The sequence below is a fragment of the Somniosus microcephalus genome, chromosome 1 (genome assembly GCF_052327205.1).
Source record: "Somniosus microcephalus isolate GS21.2 chromosome 1, FLI_Smic_1.0, whole genome shotgun sequence".
In the NCBI taxonomy this organism is placed as follows: domain Eukaryota; kingdom Metazoa; phylum Chordata; class Chondrichthyes; order Squaliformes; family Somniosidae; genus Somniosus; species Somniosus microcephalus.
In genome coordinates this window covers 218,601,617-218,618,936 of record NC_140987.1, presented here as the reverse complement: position 1 = coordinate 218,618,936, position 17,320 = coordinate 218,601,617, and the positions used below count along the sequence as shown (strand labels likewise).

Sequence of the window (17,320 nt, the reverse complement as noted above, 5' to 3'; positions counted from 1 at the left end):
AAACATGATTTCCCTTTCATAAAACCATGCTGACTCTGCTTGACTATATTATGATTTTCTAAATGTCCTGCTACCACTTTCTTAATGATGGACTCCAGCATTTCCCCAATGGCAGATGTTAGGCTAACTGGTCGATAGTTGCCTGCTTTCTGCCTCCCTCCTTTCTTAAATAGGGGCGTTACATTTGCGGTTTTCCAGTCCGTTGGGACCTCTCCAGAATCCAGGGAATTTTGATAGATTACAACCAATGCATCCACTATCTCTGCAGCCACCTCTTTTAAGACTCTAGGATGCAGGCCATCGGGTCCAGGGGACTTGTCCAACTTTAGTCCCATTAGTATGCCTAGTACTTTCGCTCTAGTAATAGTGATTGTTTTAAGTTCCCCCCCGCACCCCAATAGCCCCTGGATTATCTATTATTGGGATGTTTTTAGTGTCTTCTACCGTGAAGACTGATACAAAATATTTGTTCAAAGTCTCCGCCATTTCCCTGTTTCCCATTATTAATTCCCCAGACTGACTTGTGAACTGAAGGCAAGCTCATATCAAGGGCAAAGTTTACACAATTTATTATTTTTGATGTTACAACAAGTGGTAGGAAAGAGATAAATCTCATTATGAAAATAGTATTTGTGAAGGTTCATGCATTTTATGTAAAATAAATTAATTTGTTGGTTCAAAACTGGCCTAGTTTCATTAGAGTGCTCGTCAATCCGTCTTCTGGAAGACAGGAGAAACACACATGGGGCACCTGCGAGATCACAATATCCAGTATGAGTAATGAGGGGTCCTATTGCTTTAGCCCCAGGCTCATACCCTCTGGGTCATCGGTGACATGGGATCAGCTTATAGGAATGACTGGTGACACCAAATCCAAAAGAATAGTGCAAACCCAATAGTAAAAGCACATAAAATGCCTAAACAGCTTATAAGTAACTCCCTGTCATTGTTGGGAACCCAGCTCTGGTACTGCAGTTTGGAAGAAAAGGTCAGAACAGGGTTGGGAACGGCACCACGGAGCAGGCAGAGGGAAAAAATGGGCACCTCACAGTGGAGGGGGCGAAGGGTTAGCTGAAGACTGAGAGCTTATGGAGAGGCAACAACAGGAAATGTCAGACGAAAGGTTGAATCCTAATGGGTCTGAGGCAGGTGGCACGGTATCATCTGCTTTGAAGATGGAGCTGCCACGACTCACCAAGAGGGAACTGTAAGGTACACTAATACCAGCTGGTGTGATGTAAACAATGCGATGTGCAATTACAGCATGACAAGTTTACATGGACAGTAAATGTGAACATAGGAATTTATAATTGAAAAATTGACACAAATATGAGACAAAAAAATGACAAGCAGAAGTAAGGTTCTGTAGAAAGAAAGTGCATGCAAATGCAAATTTTTAAATATATTATATAAATATAGACAGACAGATGATGTGGAAGCATGGTAGTAGAGCAAGGGAGCAGCAGGTATTCAGTCATGTACTTGTACTCCCAAGCATGTGAACCATCACTGTCATGAAGCCTATTCCAGAAGAAGATCTGCATTATTGGTACTAATTCTTAACTAGAAGTTAGGACTATCTTTATTGGAAAATGGGGCTTCATTTTATAGATGAACCAATTTCCTTATGTCACTATAAGTGGAATATTGACTTAGTTCAAGACAGTGCCATTTTAATGATTAATAGTGAACACGAGGGAAAGCTTCCACCAGGGGAATCACTGGACAAGCCACTGTCACCACTCTGTATTAGCGATCGCAGGCTTGGAGAAGCACGGGGGGGGAGTCTCAAGAAGATCGCGGGCCGGAGGAGCAGGGGAGGCTGCCGTTTCAGGAAGATCGCGATTGTGGGCAGGCCGGAGGAGTGGGGGGAAGGGGGTCACAAGAAGATCGTGGGTTGCAGGGTGGCTGGAGAAGCAGGGCAGGGGGTCTGAAGGGACCAGGGGCTGGAGGAGCAGCATGGGGGGGTGGGGGTGCAGGTGAAGATCGGGGGCTGGGAGCAGAACAGGGAGAGTCGAAGGAGCGTGGATGGGGGCGGGGGGTCGGTGGGGGGAGGCCTCATGGGGGGAGGGAAGGGGGGGCCTGGAGGGGGATCGGAAACCTGGGGAGGGCGATAGGAGGCCTCGTTGCGGGGGTGTCTCCGATCGCGGGTGATGGTTAGGCAGGGACGCTGGATCCATGAGGTAAGTGTAAAGGCTTCCTGGATCCAGGAGTCCTCGCCTTGCATTAGCTGGCGGTTTTCATGAGGCCTGGGAAACTCGACCAACTAAAGTTAAATACAAAATGAAGTTTAAAGCAGAGGCTTCCAGCCTCATTATACTACTTAAATAGACAACCTGCCTCCTAGCAGCTGATTGGCTACCCGCCTCCCTGTCCCACCTCCCTTAAAACCGGAAGTGGGCAGGTTGGAGGTGGTTTCTAGCTAGAATTCATATTTTTAACACTTTAACTTCCTACCCTTTTTTTAGGTTAATATTTCACCCTTTGTCTCTTCCTATCATTCCAGTCGGCCATTATTCAGAGGATAACAACTCGCTTTTAGCTACAAAGTCCTTGTGTGGTTTAGTGTTAACAATGATCATATTTGCAAGCAGAAAGTTGGGGAGGGCTTTCATCCTTCATAGGAGTCAGGTGTGTCTTTTATATTCTTACATCCAGGCAATTTTTTTACACAATGTTTGTTGTATTAACATTTCCATATTACAAGTAGCAATTTGATTGTTGCAGTCAGGCCTATAATGAGGCTGTTTACATGAAGTCAATAATTCTAACGCATTTATGTATGGTTAATGCTTTGTCAACTAGTTTTTGTTTCAGCAAATATTGCAAGATATTATCTCCCAAAATTTAAATTTGATTAATGAAGTAATTTGTTTCTAGGGTTTGTTACCAGATAAACACAAGTAGCTATTTTGTGTAAATGACTTTTTTTTTTTTTAATTAAAACATTTTGGCAAACTTTCCATTTGTCAAATTTTAAAGAGTTGGCTATCAAACATCTTTATTCCGAATTGAGCTTCTCCAGACAATGACTGGGCAGAGACAACACTCTTGTTAAAATAGCAAATAAACTGCCCCGTACCATCACGTCCATTAATTCAAAAATTATGGGTGGAATTCTCTCCCACCGACTATGGATAAGGAAAAAATTCTACCCTTGGTCATTAATGCTGAAATTGGTCAACAAATTGGTCAACAGCAAAATCTGTTCCACCACATCAGCTTCATGTAAATGACCTCAGTGGGAGTTTTTCCACAGTTGTGAGTGTTAGAAGTGTTATTTAATGGGATTAAAGTTAGATGAACATTACTTCACACACACACATATTTATTAGAGGACTGAAACATACTCTTTAAGAAACTCCGACAAAGTCAGATGCTGCAGCGAGTCTGCTAGCTCCGAACAGCCTTCCTCATCAGCTGACTGCGACCGTTTGCAAAAACTAAGTTCCCTACAGAAAATGATAAATTCCTGAAATTTTGCTGCATTAAACAATATAACTGACAGAACTGCAGAATAATACATTCATACGATGCAGTTATCACCTTGTTTATAACTGCTACAGATTATCTGCAACAGAAATGTGCTTTCAAACATTGGGGTAAAATTTCTGTGCAGACTTAGAAAACCTCCTTTGTGAAATTCAGAGTAAATTCCCATGTTAGTGGTATTGGCTTACTGGATCTAGCGATCACTTTGGTGTCAATGTCAGCTCTCCTGACCTTAGTTTGAATCTGGGGCCAAATCAAGCGAATCACCAGCACCCAGCAACAGTGATGTCATCAAGTTGGCTTGGCAGCCAATCACATTGATGAATTCTCACAGGCGGCAAACCAGGAAGTAAAATGCACAGATTCTAATTTACTTTTTATAAATTTTACAGAGAGCGAAATAAAGATTGGGACATACACATAGGATTAAGGTAGAAGCTAAAATATCATAAACAAACTTTAAAAATTATATTAAAAAATGTAATTCTTAATCATATTAATGGAAAAGTTTGACATTCCACAAATATAAAATTAGTTTTTCAGGGCCAGAACAGTTGTTAGTATGCCACTAAAACCTAGTCACACCTCTTTCAACAAGGCTTAACATTTTAGGGGTTTTTTAACAGCAATTTTCCTTTGTAAAAGGGGAAGTTTACGTCAGTTTGAGTGATTTAATTTGATTGCCGGCTCTGGGGAGTTCCACAACGCAGCCTGTGGCGGAGGAGGAAATGACTGGCGGCAACTTCAGGATTACCGCGTTTATCCGTGCATGCGCTAAATCATGAAATTTCTGTCAGTTTCAGAGGGCTAATGACGGCAAACACTGACATTTTTGCTGTCATTATCACTGCAAAATCCGGGCCAATAATCTGGATAATTCAATTAAATAGAACATTAACTGCCCATTTGTAGCTACCTGTTATTCTGAATAACAAGTGTTGTTTAATGTTACTCAAGGTTTGTTGCTAGGCCTATACTCACATGGTCAGTATATTGATACACTACTTATAAGCAATGCTGTAAAATTTCCTGACAACAATAAGACCTGTGGCCAGGTGACTTGATACCAGTCAAAGGGGTCTAAAAAAATAAAACTATAGAATGACCTTTGATACCACGCCACACAAGTGATTAGTCCACAAGGTAGATAAGTATGAAATTGGAAGCAAGTGTCTGAAATGGAGTGAGAATTGTCTAAACCAGAGGAACATATAGAAATACACACAACACAGAAACAGGTCATATTGCCCAACCAGTCCATGTGACTGTTTAGCCTCCATTCGAGAAAGCAAAGGATGCAGCGTCAACATGGCAAGGGGTCACTAGCAGGGTGATGCAGGGTTCAGTGCTGGGACTATTGCTGTTTACAATGTATATAAATGATTTTGAGCTGTGGACAGATACAAATTTATCTAAGTTTGCAACTAAGCCCAAATGGGGAGGTGGAATTTGAAACAGTAAGAAAGAAATCAAATACAAAGAGATCTGGATAGGTTGGGAAGGTGGGAGAATGAGTGGAAAACATAATTTAATGTGAACAACTGCAAGACAATGGGACCAGGGACGGGAAGTAAATATGAAGTATGAATATAATCAGCTCTAGGCTACTAAGACACAACACAGGAGAGGGATTTGTGAGGTATTAGTGGATAGCACACTGAAACCAACAACAGATTATGTAGTAGCAGCAAGAAAAGCTAACCAGATCTTGCGATGTATAGCCACACGAATAGAGCACAAATCCTCGGAGGTGAAAATGAATACGTACAACAAACACCGGTTCAGCCACACCCGAGTTACTTTGTGCAGTTCTGCTCACCATACTATGGCACGGATATCCAAGCACTGGAGCAGTGCAGAAAGGTTCAACCAAACTGAAATCTCATTCAAGGCATCTGAGCTTTGAGGCACAAACTTTCGGACCAGGAATACAGGCTCAAGATTAGAAGAGAGATGCAGGCAGTATAGATTTAGCAACTTTATTCAGAGGTTAGTGAACATGTGGAAGGGACTTCCCACAGAGGCAGACAGTGGAAAACATTATGGGAGAATTGGATGAATATTTGAGAGAGTGCATGATTGACAGATATCAAATTTTTGGGACTGGCCTAATGGACTGTAGATTCTTTTCTGGCAGTATTTAACATGAGAATAAGGTAAGATTATAACACTGTAAAAGGAAATATGAAATGGGTATGCATTAGCAAAAGTGGAATAGAAAAAGATTCAAATTGGATTATTAATCATTCAGTAAAAGTACGCAATCGATGAGAAGCTGTGTTCAACACAGCTAATTAAGTATTAGGATATATCTGAAGGGCATTTGGCTATAAGCAGAGTATTTAAACTGCATGTCTCATTAGTATGGCCATACTTGTAATGCAGCCTTCAAATTATATGGTTAAACCTGATTAATACTTATAATTACTCTCCTCTGCCAGAAGATGAATTTGAAGACTAGGGTTAAACTGAAAAAACCTGGAAACATCAATGTCGACATACAGTGATCTGGGTAAACATATGTAGCTACTTTCCCTGTTTCAAGGCACTCTGTACCAAAGCACAACATTGGCATAGCATACACCTTGAAACTCTGAATGAAGTTCCATGGGGAGAAGGTGCTGAGATCCAGCTAATACTATGTCAACTTCTTTTAGCATTAAAATTTGGGAAGAGGGTTGCCAGTGTTTATTATTGACTTAATTTGTTTGTTCCTTCCAAAATTGTTTTGCTGATGATACACAATTAAATCCAAAGTTTTCTGATTCTGAACACTCAATTTTACTTTTGACCAGGAAAAGCTAGTACTTGCTCACAGCTAATTTCATCTGATTTTCTGACTCAGATTCCAAGAAATCACAATAAAGCCTGGAAATCTGTTTATAATATGGAATGTAAATTTGGTTACCTTACAACAACAACAACTTTCATTTATGTAGCACCTTTAACATAGTAAAATATCTGAAGACAGTTCATAGGAGCGTTATCAGACAAAATTTGACACCGAGCCACAGAGATATTAGGGTTTCGTCAAAGAGGTAGATTTTAAGGAGCGACTTAAAGGAGGAGAGAGGTAGAGAGGAGGAGAGGTTTAGGGAGGGAATTCCAGAGTTTAGGGCCCAGGCAGCTGAAGGCACGGCTGCCAATGATGGAGCGAAGGAAATAGGGGATGTGCAAGAGGCTAGAATTGGAGGAGCACAGAGATCTCAGAGGGTTGTAAGGGTGGAGGAGGTTACAGAGATAGGGAGGGGGCAAGGCCATAGAGGGATTTGAACATCAGGATGAACATTTTAAAACCGGGTAGCCAATGTAGGTCAGCGAGCAGAGAGTGAATGGGTGAGCAGGTCTTGGTTAGGATATGGGCAGCAGAGTTCTCATGGGATTAAGTAAGTTTGGTTGCATCCATGAAAAGACAAATTGAACAAGTTCTGTGGAAGGAGTGGACTTCATGGGCTGAGTGGCTTTTTCATGCTTTGCATTCTTGAAGCCAGCTGTCAGTCACTGACTTCTATTGGGTTGCTTATGGTTTTTCTGCAAAGTATCATGAGCCCCATTTCTACTGGGCAAATGGTGCAAGTAGCAGGCAGAGGCATCAATCGGGCTAGCACCTGTTGAAAGATCATTCTCATAGCATTGGCACTAGAACATTAGTGTCACAGACTTGGGAGTAGTATATTGGCCCACCATGGAGTGAACAGGAGCATAGATTTCCACAATAAACGATTCTCCCTTCCTGACTGAGTGGTAATAATAAAAGTCTTAGCACAGTTGAGATCTGCAAATGTGCATTTACACCAACTGTTTCGGGGGCCCAGTCACCATTTATTGACATATCAATGCAACTGGATCCTAGGTCCTCCTTCCAGAGCCCAGGGCAGGCAGGCCTGCTCCCTCTCTTTGTGACACTTCATGTTAATATCCCCATTTGCCACTTCCAAATACTCACAAGGATAGGAGTTCCTGCCTTGAGTATTCGGAGGTGGCAATCCAGGTCATTAGTGCTGGAAGCGGCACAAAGAGAAACGACGAGGCTAGTCCAGTGTACAAATTACCAAAGTCTCGTAGGAGCAGGCATGGGGAAATTGATGCTAAGGGGAGGGAAGGGATGCACAATGTAAGGGGATGAGGCAGAATTCAAGGAGAGGAGAGGGGCAGAATGCAATGGAAAGGTCAGAATGCTTGGCATGATAAAAATGGACGGAGGGGGAAATGGAGGGGGTGGTGGAAGTGCATGGAGAGAGGACAGGGAGTGGATGGAAATGAAAGGGAGAAATAAAAAATTGATGGCAACAAAGAAGTAAATGGGCGACAATAGAGGGAAGGGGGAATGGATGATTAGGACAGCAAGAGGGAAAAGCTGGGAATGATGCTTTGAGGGGAAAAGGGGGGGGAGAAATTGGAACAAGGTTTGGAGGGGAGAGAGGGAGTGCCAACATCAACTCTAGGGGGAGGGTAGAATACCAGCTTAATGGGAAGTGTTGAAGAGGAGTACCAGCTTAACTAGGTTGGAGGGGGGAAATAGTATTGAATTGATGAGGGAGAGGGAAAAGAGTGCTCATATAAACTGGGAGGAATGGAGAAGAGAGTGTTCCTGTGAAAGGTTGGGTAGAGCGATGGGGTGTAGTATTTCTGAAATGGGTCAAGAGGAGGTCGAATGCCTTTAACAACTGAGACAGTTGTTTGTGGGGGTGGGGATTGGATGGAGAAGACTATTGAAGTAACTTTTGGGCAAGTGATGGCCTGGTTGGTCTGTTGAAATACAAATGTCACTTTGCTTTTCCTTTTTAAAAATACAATTTGTATTATATGCGAGATATAAAAGTTCTTAAAATTAACCAGGATGGATCATTTTTAATATTAAGTTTTCAATTTTCAGAGGAGAATGCCCCTGGACCTCCCTAGAAATGTGCCATCAACTTTGTGCCTTGAACATTTGAATTTCCGATTCAGGTTTTTGTGTATTTTGTATTTTTTTTTTTTCCTTCCAATACAAGTGAAGAAATGTTGTGTATATCTACTACTTGTTATAAAGCTTGTGTAACATGTCGATAAATGGCGCTAAACTTTGTACTAGAATTGAATAAGTAACCAAGAGGGCCCATGATCATTACCACTGTTCTTGCATGTGTGAACATGTTTGTATGTGTATACATATAGACAGGTATGTATGTAAGTGAATACTGTGTACATGCATATGTCAACATGTTCACATAGGGATGTACAAAACAGGTACTGAACAAGGCCAGAGCAAAATGTAGTATGGGCTGCTCCAGGGGCAAACATTCTCCATTTTGCAAAAATCCTGTGGCTACTACAATCTAGATTTTGAATATCTCCAGAGGCAGTTTGCGATCTGTTTTGTTAACCCTGCTGGTTTAGTCGTGCTTTGTGGATGTCTAGTTCAATTAGTGTATCCCAGCAAGACTGATATTGTTGCATGCTATACTTTACCTTTTCTCTTTCGGGTGCTCAGGTAGGCTGAAGGTTCGCTGTTCTGAAATAAAGCAATGTAGAAAAGTTTACAACAGAAAAAAGTAGAAAAATAAACTTGCCTTCATGTAACTAACTTTCTTTAAACTCCTGTTTATGAGATTCTTTTAAAAGAAGCTTCTTACTAGACAGCACAAGTCTTCGTTAGAAGTTTGAAATTGAACATGTGATTTTGTATCCCCAAATTCAAACATTGGCATTCAACCTTTTTTGGTGAATTTTGTGCTTATTAAGGCGAGGATTGTTTGTCCTAGGAAACTGAACTTTTTCCATGTTTGGCACAAAAGTCTTAGCAGCAAAAGTAAACTTCCCTCTATTCTGCTCCAAAATGGCATTTCAGTCCCAGAAGAGCACCTTCTACTGCAACAGTATTTCCTGCTGTAAGACATTCTTGGCCTCTCTGAGTGAGATTCATAACTAGTGCCAAATTGTGCTAAGGGCCACATCTAATAAGAATTGGATTGAGACCACCCAAATCTATTGCACCAAGTATCATTATAACCAAAGGAGACTTTCATCTCGTGAGTCTTATAGAAGCATATGTCACTGTACTTACATGGGATGGACATAAATCACTTCAGAAGACCAAACTCATCACATTTGGAAGGATTAAGAAAATTATGACGTTTCTAACTACATCCTATTTAGATTCATAAAGTGGTTTCCAGCTCAATACTACAGCTGATGGAATAATGCAGGTCTCCGACATCGTAATTTCAATGCATTTCCACGCTATAAGAAGGAAATTGTTTCCTAGTAGATAAACACTGAAGGAGTTATCAAGTAACCAGAAGTAGATTGTGAGTTGTGTAACAAAGTTAAGAGGTTTATATTATCAAGAAAATGTTGTTGTTCGAATTAAATGACAGAAATTTACATTTATTTTTTACCAGATGTAAATGTGGTTTAGGGCTAATGTTTATTTTGAGAGGTTATGCAACAGCAACTCTTTGAGCACCAAATAGCTCAATATGTTAGAAAACTTCAAGATCTACAGAATATCGATTGCACCTTTTTCATCCCCTTCTGGTTTCTGCAGCGAGCACCGCCTACAGCAGAGAGCACAACAGGCAGATAAACAATCCGCTCCTGGGCATCTATGTTACTCATGTGCCATCAGGGTGTGTGTGAAATCCAGTGATTATGTCTCCCTCTTCATGTGAGGAGACACATGGGCCATGATTTTCATGGGGGGGCATGGGAAGGGTGCGGGAGATAAACCTGGCAAAGCCATAGAAGCGGACGCCCTGCTGCTCTGAATGGATGGGCCTTAATTAAATAAATCTATGCAAAGTCACGCCCGACAACCAGCCAGATTGACTACCTAGCCGGCAGGCGGAGTGTGCATCTGGCAGCAGAAGGCCACAGTCGGGGACCTGTATGAATGGTCCCCAGCAGTTAGTGGGGGTGGAAGGCTGTCGGCGGGGATCGGGAGGGAGTAGAAGGCGCTGGCCACAATTGGGAGTGGGGTGGGAGGGACAGAAGATCTGACAAAGATCAGGAAGGGGGTAGCGCACTGCAAGGGAGGCCCAAGGCTTCTTTGTGAGGACCAGAGGAGCACTCCAGCCCCTCCTGGCCCACAAGGAAACTTATATTCTGGGACTCTTCTGGCCAATGATCTGGTCCCCGGCAGATATGCTTGATGGGGGAGCTGACACAGTTCCCTCGCTCAGGCCTCAGATTGAAATTGCAAACTGGGTCCTATTGACATCATCTGACCTGATCTGCTTATTTAAAGTAGGACACCATTTCCTTCCTGCTCACTTGCTCAAAAGAGCATGTTAATATTGGGACACTGCAGGAAGGCAGTGGGGTTAGAGGGGTTAAGTGATTCACATTATTTTAACTCCCCCCTCCCCACCTCCCTGCCCAGTGGGGGCAGTTAAAATTGGGGCCCTGGTTTCTGCTTAGCAGCTGTCTACAAGCAGCATGATTGAGATCAGCAATCTAGCGGAGTGGGATGTCAAGCCCGCAACCCACCACTCTAACACCACTTGATGGGCCAGCACCCTTTGCCATCATAATGCTTGGTTGGATCTTTATAAAGATCCTATAAATAACATAGCAGTCAATCAGCAATAACAGAATAACAAACTTTCACCAATATTATGAAAAAGAATTTCCACAACGAACTAGCACCTTTAGTCAAGATGCCACCAATGCAGTAGGTGCTATAGAACACATGCTAGATAATGACACACACTTCTCATAATGGAAATTTTTGAAATATGATTAGGAAATGCATAAAAGCATATTAAACGAACTTGCCATTCCCTTTGTTACACTTGAGCAGAGAGACTGAACCAATTATTCTCCTTAAATTGTAGGTTAGGAGGTGTGCATTCATGCCCTAGTAGCTATAGTGCTCAGGTAATACTGCATCTAGTTTTGGTTATCAAGACACAAGGGAAACAGTCAAGCTCTGGAGGCAATGAATCATAAGTCACAGGGTTGATCCCCAGTATCACAGGACTGAGCAATGAGGGAAGATGAGAGAAACTAGGGCTATTTAGCCTTAAAGATGACCCTTATTGCGAGACCTTCGAGAAGTACTAAAGATAGTTAGCAGTAAAGAAAATGTTAGGTCAGAGCATTAATTCAAGATAAACCAAGGCAGTAGGACAAGAGGGCATAGGCTCAAACTAGTGAAAGGAAAATGTAGGGTGTTTCACACAAAGAACAATGAATCCTTGGCATAGATTTAACGGACTTCCAGGAAGAGCAGTGCAGATGAAAACAGTTATTCAAGAGCCTATTAGACGAGGTGATGGGAGGAGGATAGCGGGGACTGTTGCTATTTCTCTTTTGGATAGATGAGCTAAAATGGGCTGCATGGCCTTCCTCACCTTATTCATGTTGTGCTCGTCGCAGGACTGAAAAATTCTACAAGTCATGTGGGCTGGAGTGTCGGTTTTCAGTGGGACTCACTATAACCACCATACAGTTATGAAGAGGGATCTGAATTATTATTTACAATGGTTCTCTAAATGTTAGTTTACGTATAATCAAGTAAAAGCAAGCATCAAGCTTTAACATTTAAAAAATGACAACACAAAAGAAAATTTAAAGCCACATTGCACTCAGTTATTTTGATTCCAACCCAAGCAACATTTGTTAAAATGAATACTGTCCATTTAGCAACAAGGCACAAAGACATGAAAGACACCGTTTCATGCAGAATTGTGTCAGCATTATCTGATTATGAGTGGTACTTACTACTATGGTGTAGCAGAGAGACTGATTTAGACAGTGAGAGCGCTTGAAGAAGAGATCGTCCGCTGCTGAAAACACCATCTACAGAGCAGGGACAGACTCAACATAATGAACAAAAAAAATCTATTTGGGTGTTCATTCACTGATATGCCGAATGCCCTAGATCTACAATATACCATCAATCAATACAGAATAATGGATAGGCAAGAGGGTCTTACAAAGGAACAGCAACTACAGACCATACATGAAATTACATACATTTTTTGAACCCCAGGATTGTGTTACTGCTTTCTATTATATTCTAACTGCTTTTTAAATGTATTTAATTTAATCTTTTATCTGTGTTAGTAGCATTCCTTGCTACCTACAGATATTCAGATGTGCCACAATACCTTATGAAGAGGCCTCACTATGTGCACGTTACAGGTACTGTGAGACAAAAGCACATGCCACATCTAACACATGATGACAATGGAGGTACAGTCAACTCCAATATAATTAGTAAATAAATCCAAAATAGTCTAACTTAGGCTACTTCTCATTAGAAATTTGTTTTACATCTTATTCATATCTGGTACTAAGGTATCACAAGCCTGGCTACTGTCAATTTCATAAATATTGGCCCTGAATTCACGATTGGTATGACGGCATACTCTCAGATACCACCTTTGAAACTGACCGCAAGGTTGGGGTTTTCATATGAGTTTGCGCACGCGCTATATCCCGAATTTGCGATGTCAAGTTCCGACTGCGCATTGGCTTCGCTGCACGTTTCACCTACCCATTCAAATTAATGTGCTGGCAAAAAGTTGGGCTCCTACTGTGGATTAATTACCCTGAAAATTTTAATGTCTGGTGCAAACAGGTGCAGGAGCCTGTTGCACAGCGTAAGGGGAGGGGGATGAGAAAATTGTATTAGTTTATGCTACAGTGAGGCACTGGTTCGTGTCTGAGAGGATACAAACTTTGAAAGAAACTTTAATTTGTTCGAGTTTGAAAACAGGGCCTTTTTGTGTCATCGTTTTTACTGCCCAAAAGCCTTTTGTAGTTTCGGTTTCATTATTTTTTTTTATTCGTTCATGGAATCTGGGCATCGCTGGCAAGGCCAGCATTTATTGCCCATCCCTAATTGCCCTTCAGATGATGGTGGTGAGCCGCCTTCTTCAACCGCTGCAGTCCTTGTGGTTAAGGTACTGCCACAGTGCTGTTAGGAAGGGAGTTCCAGGATTTTCACCCAGCGATGATGAAGGAAATGCGATATACTTCCAAGTCAGGATAGTGTGTAACTTGGAGGGGAACTTAGAGGTGGTGGTGTTCCCATGCACCTGCTGCCCTGGTCCTTCTAGGTGGTCGAGGTCACAGGTTTTGGAGGTATTGCTCCAAGGTGGAGCCTTGGCGAGTTGCTGCAGTGCATCTTGTAAATGGTACACACTGCAGCCACGGTGCGCCAGTGGTGGAGGGAGTGCATGCTTAAGGTGGTGGATGGGGTGCCAAACAAGCAAGCAGCTTTTTCCTGGATGGTGTCGAGCTTCTTGAGTGTTGTTGTAACTGCACTCATCCAGGCAAGTGGAGAGTATTCCATCACACTCCTTACTTGTGCCTTGTAGATGGTGGAAAGGCTTTGGGGAGTCAGGAGGTGAGACACTCGCTGCAGAATACCTAGCCTCTGACCTGCTCTTGTTGCCACAGTATTTATATGGCTGGTCCAGTTAAGTTTCTGGTCAGTGGTGACCCCCCAGGATGTTGATGGTGGGGAATTTGGCGATGGTAATGCTGTTGAATGTCAAGGGGCGACAGTTAGACTCTCGCTTGTTGGAGATGGTCATTGCCTGGCACTTCTGTGGCGCAAATGTTACCTGCCACTTATCAGCCCAAGCCTGAATGTCGTCCAGGTCTTGTTGCATGCGGGCATGGACTGCTTCATTATCTGAGGAGTTGCGATTGGCACTGAACACTGTGCAGTCAGCAGCAAACATCCCCATTTCTGACCTTATGTTGGAGGGAAGATCATTGATAAAGCAGCTGAAGATGGTTGGGCATAGGATACTGCCCTGAGGAACTCTTGCAGTGATGTCCTGGGGCTGTGATGATTGACCACCAACCACCACAACCATCTTCCTTTGTGCTAGGTATGGCTCCAGCCAGTGGAGAGTTTTCCCCTCGAATCCCATTGACTTCAGTTTTACTAGGGCTCCTTGATGCCAGACTCGGTCAAATGCTGCCTTGATGTCAAGGGCAGCCACTCTCACCTCACCTCTGGAATTCAGCTCCTTTGTCCATGTTTGGACCAAGGCTGTAATGAGGTCGGGAGATGAGTGGTCCTGGCATAACCCAAACTGGGCATCAGTGAGCAGGTTATTAGTGAGCAAGTGTCGCTTGATAGCACTGTCAACGACACCTTCCATCAATTTGCTGATGATTGAGAGTAGACTGATGGGACGGTAATTTGCCAGATTGGATTCGTCCTGCTTATTTTTTGTAAGCAGGACGTACCTGGGCAGTTTTCCACATTGTCGGATAGATGCCAGTGTTGTAGCTGTACTGGAACAGCTTGGCTAGAGGTGCGGCTAGTTCTGGAGCACGAGTCTTCAGCACAATAGCGGGGATGTTGTCAGGGCCCATTGCCTTTGCTGTATCCAGTGTGCTCAGCTGTTTCTTGATATCACATGGAGTGAATTGAATTGACTGAAGATTGGTTTCTGTGCTGGTGGGGACCTCAGGATCATCCACTCGGCCAACTTGGTCAGTAGTGGTGATGCCGAGCCACTCTTTGTGATCAACATTGAAGTCCCCCACCCAGAGTACATTCTGTGCTTCTTCCAAGTGGTGTTCAACATTGATTCAACAAAGTAGGTGGTAATTAGCAGGAGGTTTCCTTGCTCATGCTGAGTCCTCCCAGGGCCACTCCTTCCCTGTATACCACTGTGCCAGTGAAAGGTATGATTCTGTGAATATGACTATGTCAGGTTGTTGCTCGACTCGTCTGTGGGACAGCTCTCCCAATTTTAGCACAAGTCCCCAGATGTTGGTGAGGAGGACTTTGCAGGGTCGACTAGGCTGGCTGTGCCGTTGTCGTATCCGTAACCGGTGCCAAGGTCGATGCCGGATGGTCCGTCTGGTTTTATTCTTATTATTGTTTCTTGTAGTGACTTGCTAGGAGGACTGTTAAGTGTTAACCACATTGCCGTGGGGCTGGAGTCACATAGTCCAGGCCAGGTAAGAATGGCAGATTTCCTTCCCTAAAGTTTTTACAACAATCCAATACTAGCTTTTTATTCCAGATTTATTTAATTAACAGAATTTAAATTTCCCAGCTGCCGTGGTGGGATTTGATTATTAGTCCAGGCCTCTGGATTACTAGTCCAGTAACATAACCACTATGCTACCGTTCCCAACTTCTATTGAGATAGGATTTAATTCACTTTCCTCATGTTATCAGACATTTAAACTCTCGATTTTAGATTATTTAAATTAATCAAAAGCTAGTTAGTCTAATAGAGGAGAAATTATCCGATAGGACTATAAAACTGTAATTATAGGTTTGTGTAGTATAATCTTGGTTTGTGTATTAAATACTATTGCAATGATCGTAATTTATTAATAAAATAGCATTTCTGAATGCTAAATTGTTTAAAATGAGTTGTGGGCAAATCAGCAATCTCCTCTGTTTCCTGATTGGCTAAGAGTCAGGAAGGGAAACGAGCACCACCCCACATGATCCCAGGTTCGCATATGCACAGTGTGCCCCTGGGATCTGTGGGCCACTACGCTGTGCACAACTCTGCAATGTTGGAAAGCAACTTTTCGAAGGGGGATTCACATGAGTTAAGTGTGGATTTCAGTCGGATGTCAGCGGTGTACTCCTTAGCTACGCCGCAAATTCAGGGCCAATAAATACAAATATTGATAATGTTTGTGCATGCTGAAGTTCATTGATGAAAGAAGCAAATGCCACTAATTACTTATTTCTAGATTCTCACTGGCCTCTTGCCGATGCAACATCCTGTGAGGGGCGGTCACATGCTTCGTACAACCACTGTCAATGCCCTTTTCACAATCAGCTGACAGGAGAATACCAGTAGATTCACGAGATATAAATGTCAGTTTCTCCCCCCTCCCCTTTAAACTAGATAAGTTCATAAGGTGGAAGATGATGTTCCACTTACTAATGCAAAGAACCGACAGCCTATCAATCCTTTGAGTCTCAGTTCCTGACAAATCTGGGTAGTACTCCAGTGCTGTAATCGCTCAGATACTTGACTACCTGATATCACATTGTTAAGCCAAAACTGCTAGTAATGTGCTAACAATGTGTTTTAGAAAACAAGCTGCTCATCCACACAGTACTGCAATGCAACTATTTATCTAGACATTTGGATAAATTTGTACTTCAGCTTTGTGTCAATAAGCATTTTTAGATGAAATTGGTTAATTATAAAATGATGGATGTAAAATGGAGAAGCTTTGCAGATGATGACACAAAGTAGATGTAATTTTTTTAGCAAACGTTGCATAATACTTTTTTTTGTTTAAGCAATACCAATATGGCAATCTTCTAATATAGTATTGCTCAGATTTTATTTGCACTAACCTTCACTCGTGGAATCAAACACACTAAAATCCCTTATGAATCGAGATTTGCTTTGTGAGACTTTAGGCGAGGAAAGGGAATATGATCTCAGCCGAATCCCAGTGTCTTCAGACTCCTTTAGAGGACAAATGGAAACTGCATCAAACGGACTCTACTACAAGACATTTCTATTTCAGATGTAAAAATAATCACACAGCTTTCAGTTCTGAACTGAATGATTTTCCCCAAAATGTGCAAAAGGGCTATTTTAAGCAGGTTTTGTAAATCCTATGTTGTCATGACCAAATAAGTGGTTTGTCATGTAAATTGCATTACTTTATGCAAATAAATAAGAGTCCCATCTCAAATCAAGAAATAAATGTACCTTATTAACATTTTACACCAAGATCCCATAAAGAGAAAGTTTGTTGTTTTAAAGCGAGCAATGTGATACAATCTACAAATTAATAAACTCTCTGTGTCCTTTTGTTAACTACCCATGCAAACCAATCCAATAGAGAATGCTTTCCATGGTCTGTGATGCTATGTGGAGCG

General features: G+C 42.2%; 1 protein-coding gene across 5 annotated transcripts in view; it reads right to left on the bottom strand.

The window, feature by feature from the left end:
• Positions 1-17,320, bottom strand: part of arhgef28a (Rho guanine nucleotide exchange factor (GEF) 28a) — a 678,106-nt gene that overhangs the window by 278,981 nt on the left and 381,805 nt on the right. For all 5 annotated transcript variants that reach the window (XM_085990347.1, XM_085990327.1, XM_085990336.1 and 2 more), the window contains 3 exons: positions 16,787-16,901; positions 12,199-12,276; positions 8,944-8,986 (listed from right to left, as the gene is read on the bottom strand). In XM_085990347.1, the coding sequence (XP_085846473.1) occupies positions 8,944-8,986; positions 12,199-12,276; positions 16,787-16,901 (236 nt within the window). The remainder of the gene's footprint in view (positions 1-8,943; positions 8,987-12,198; positions 12,277-16,786; positions 16,902-17,320) is intronic.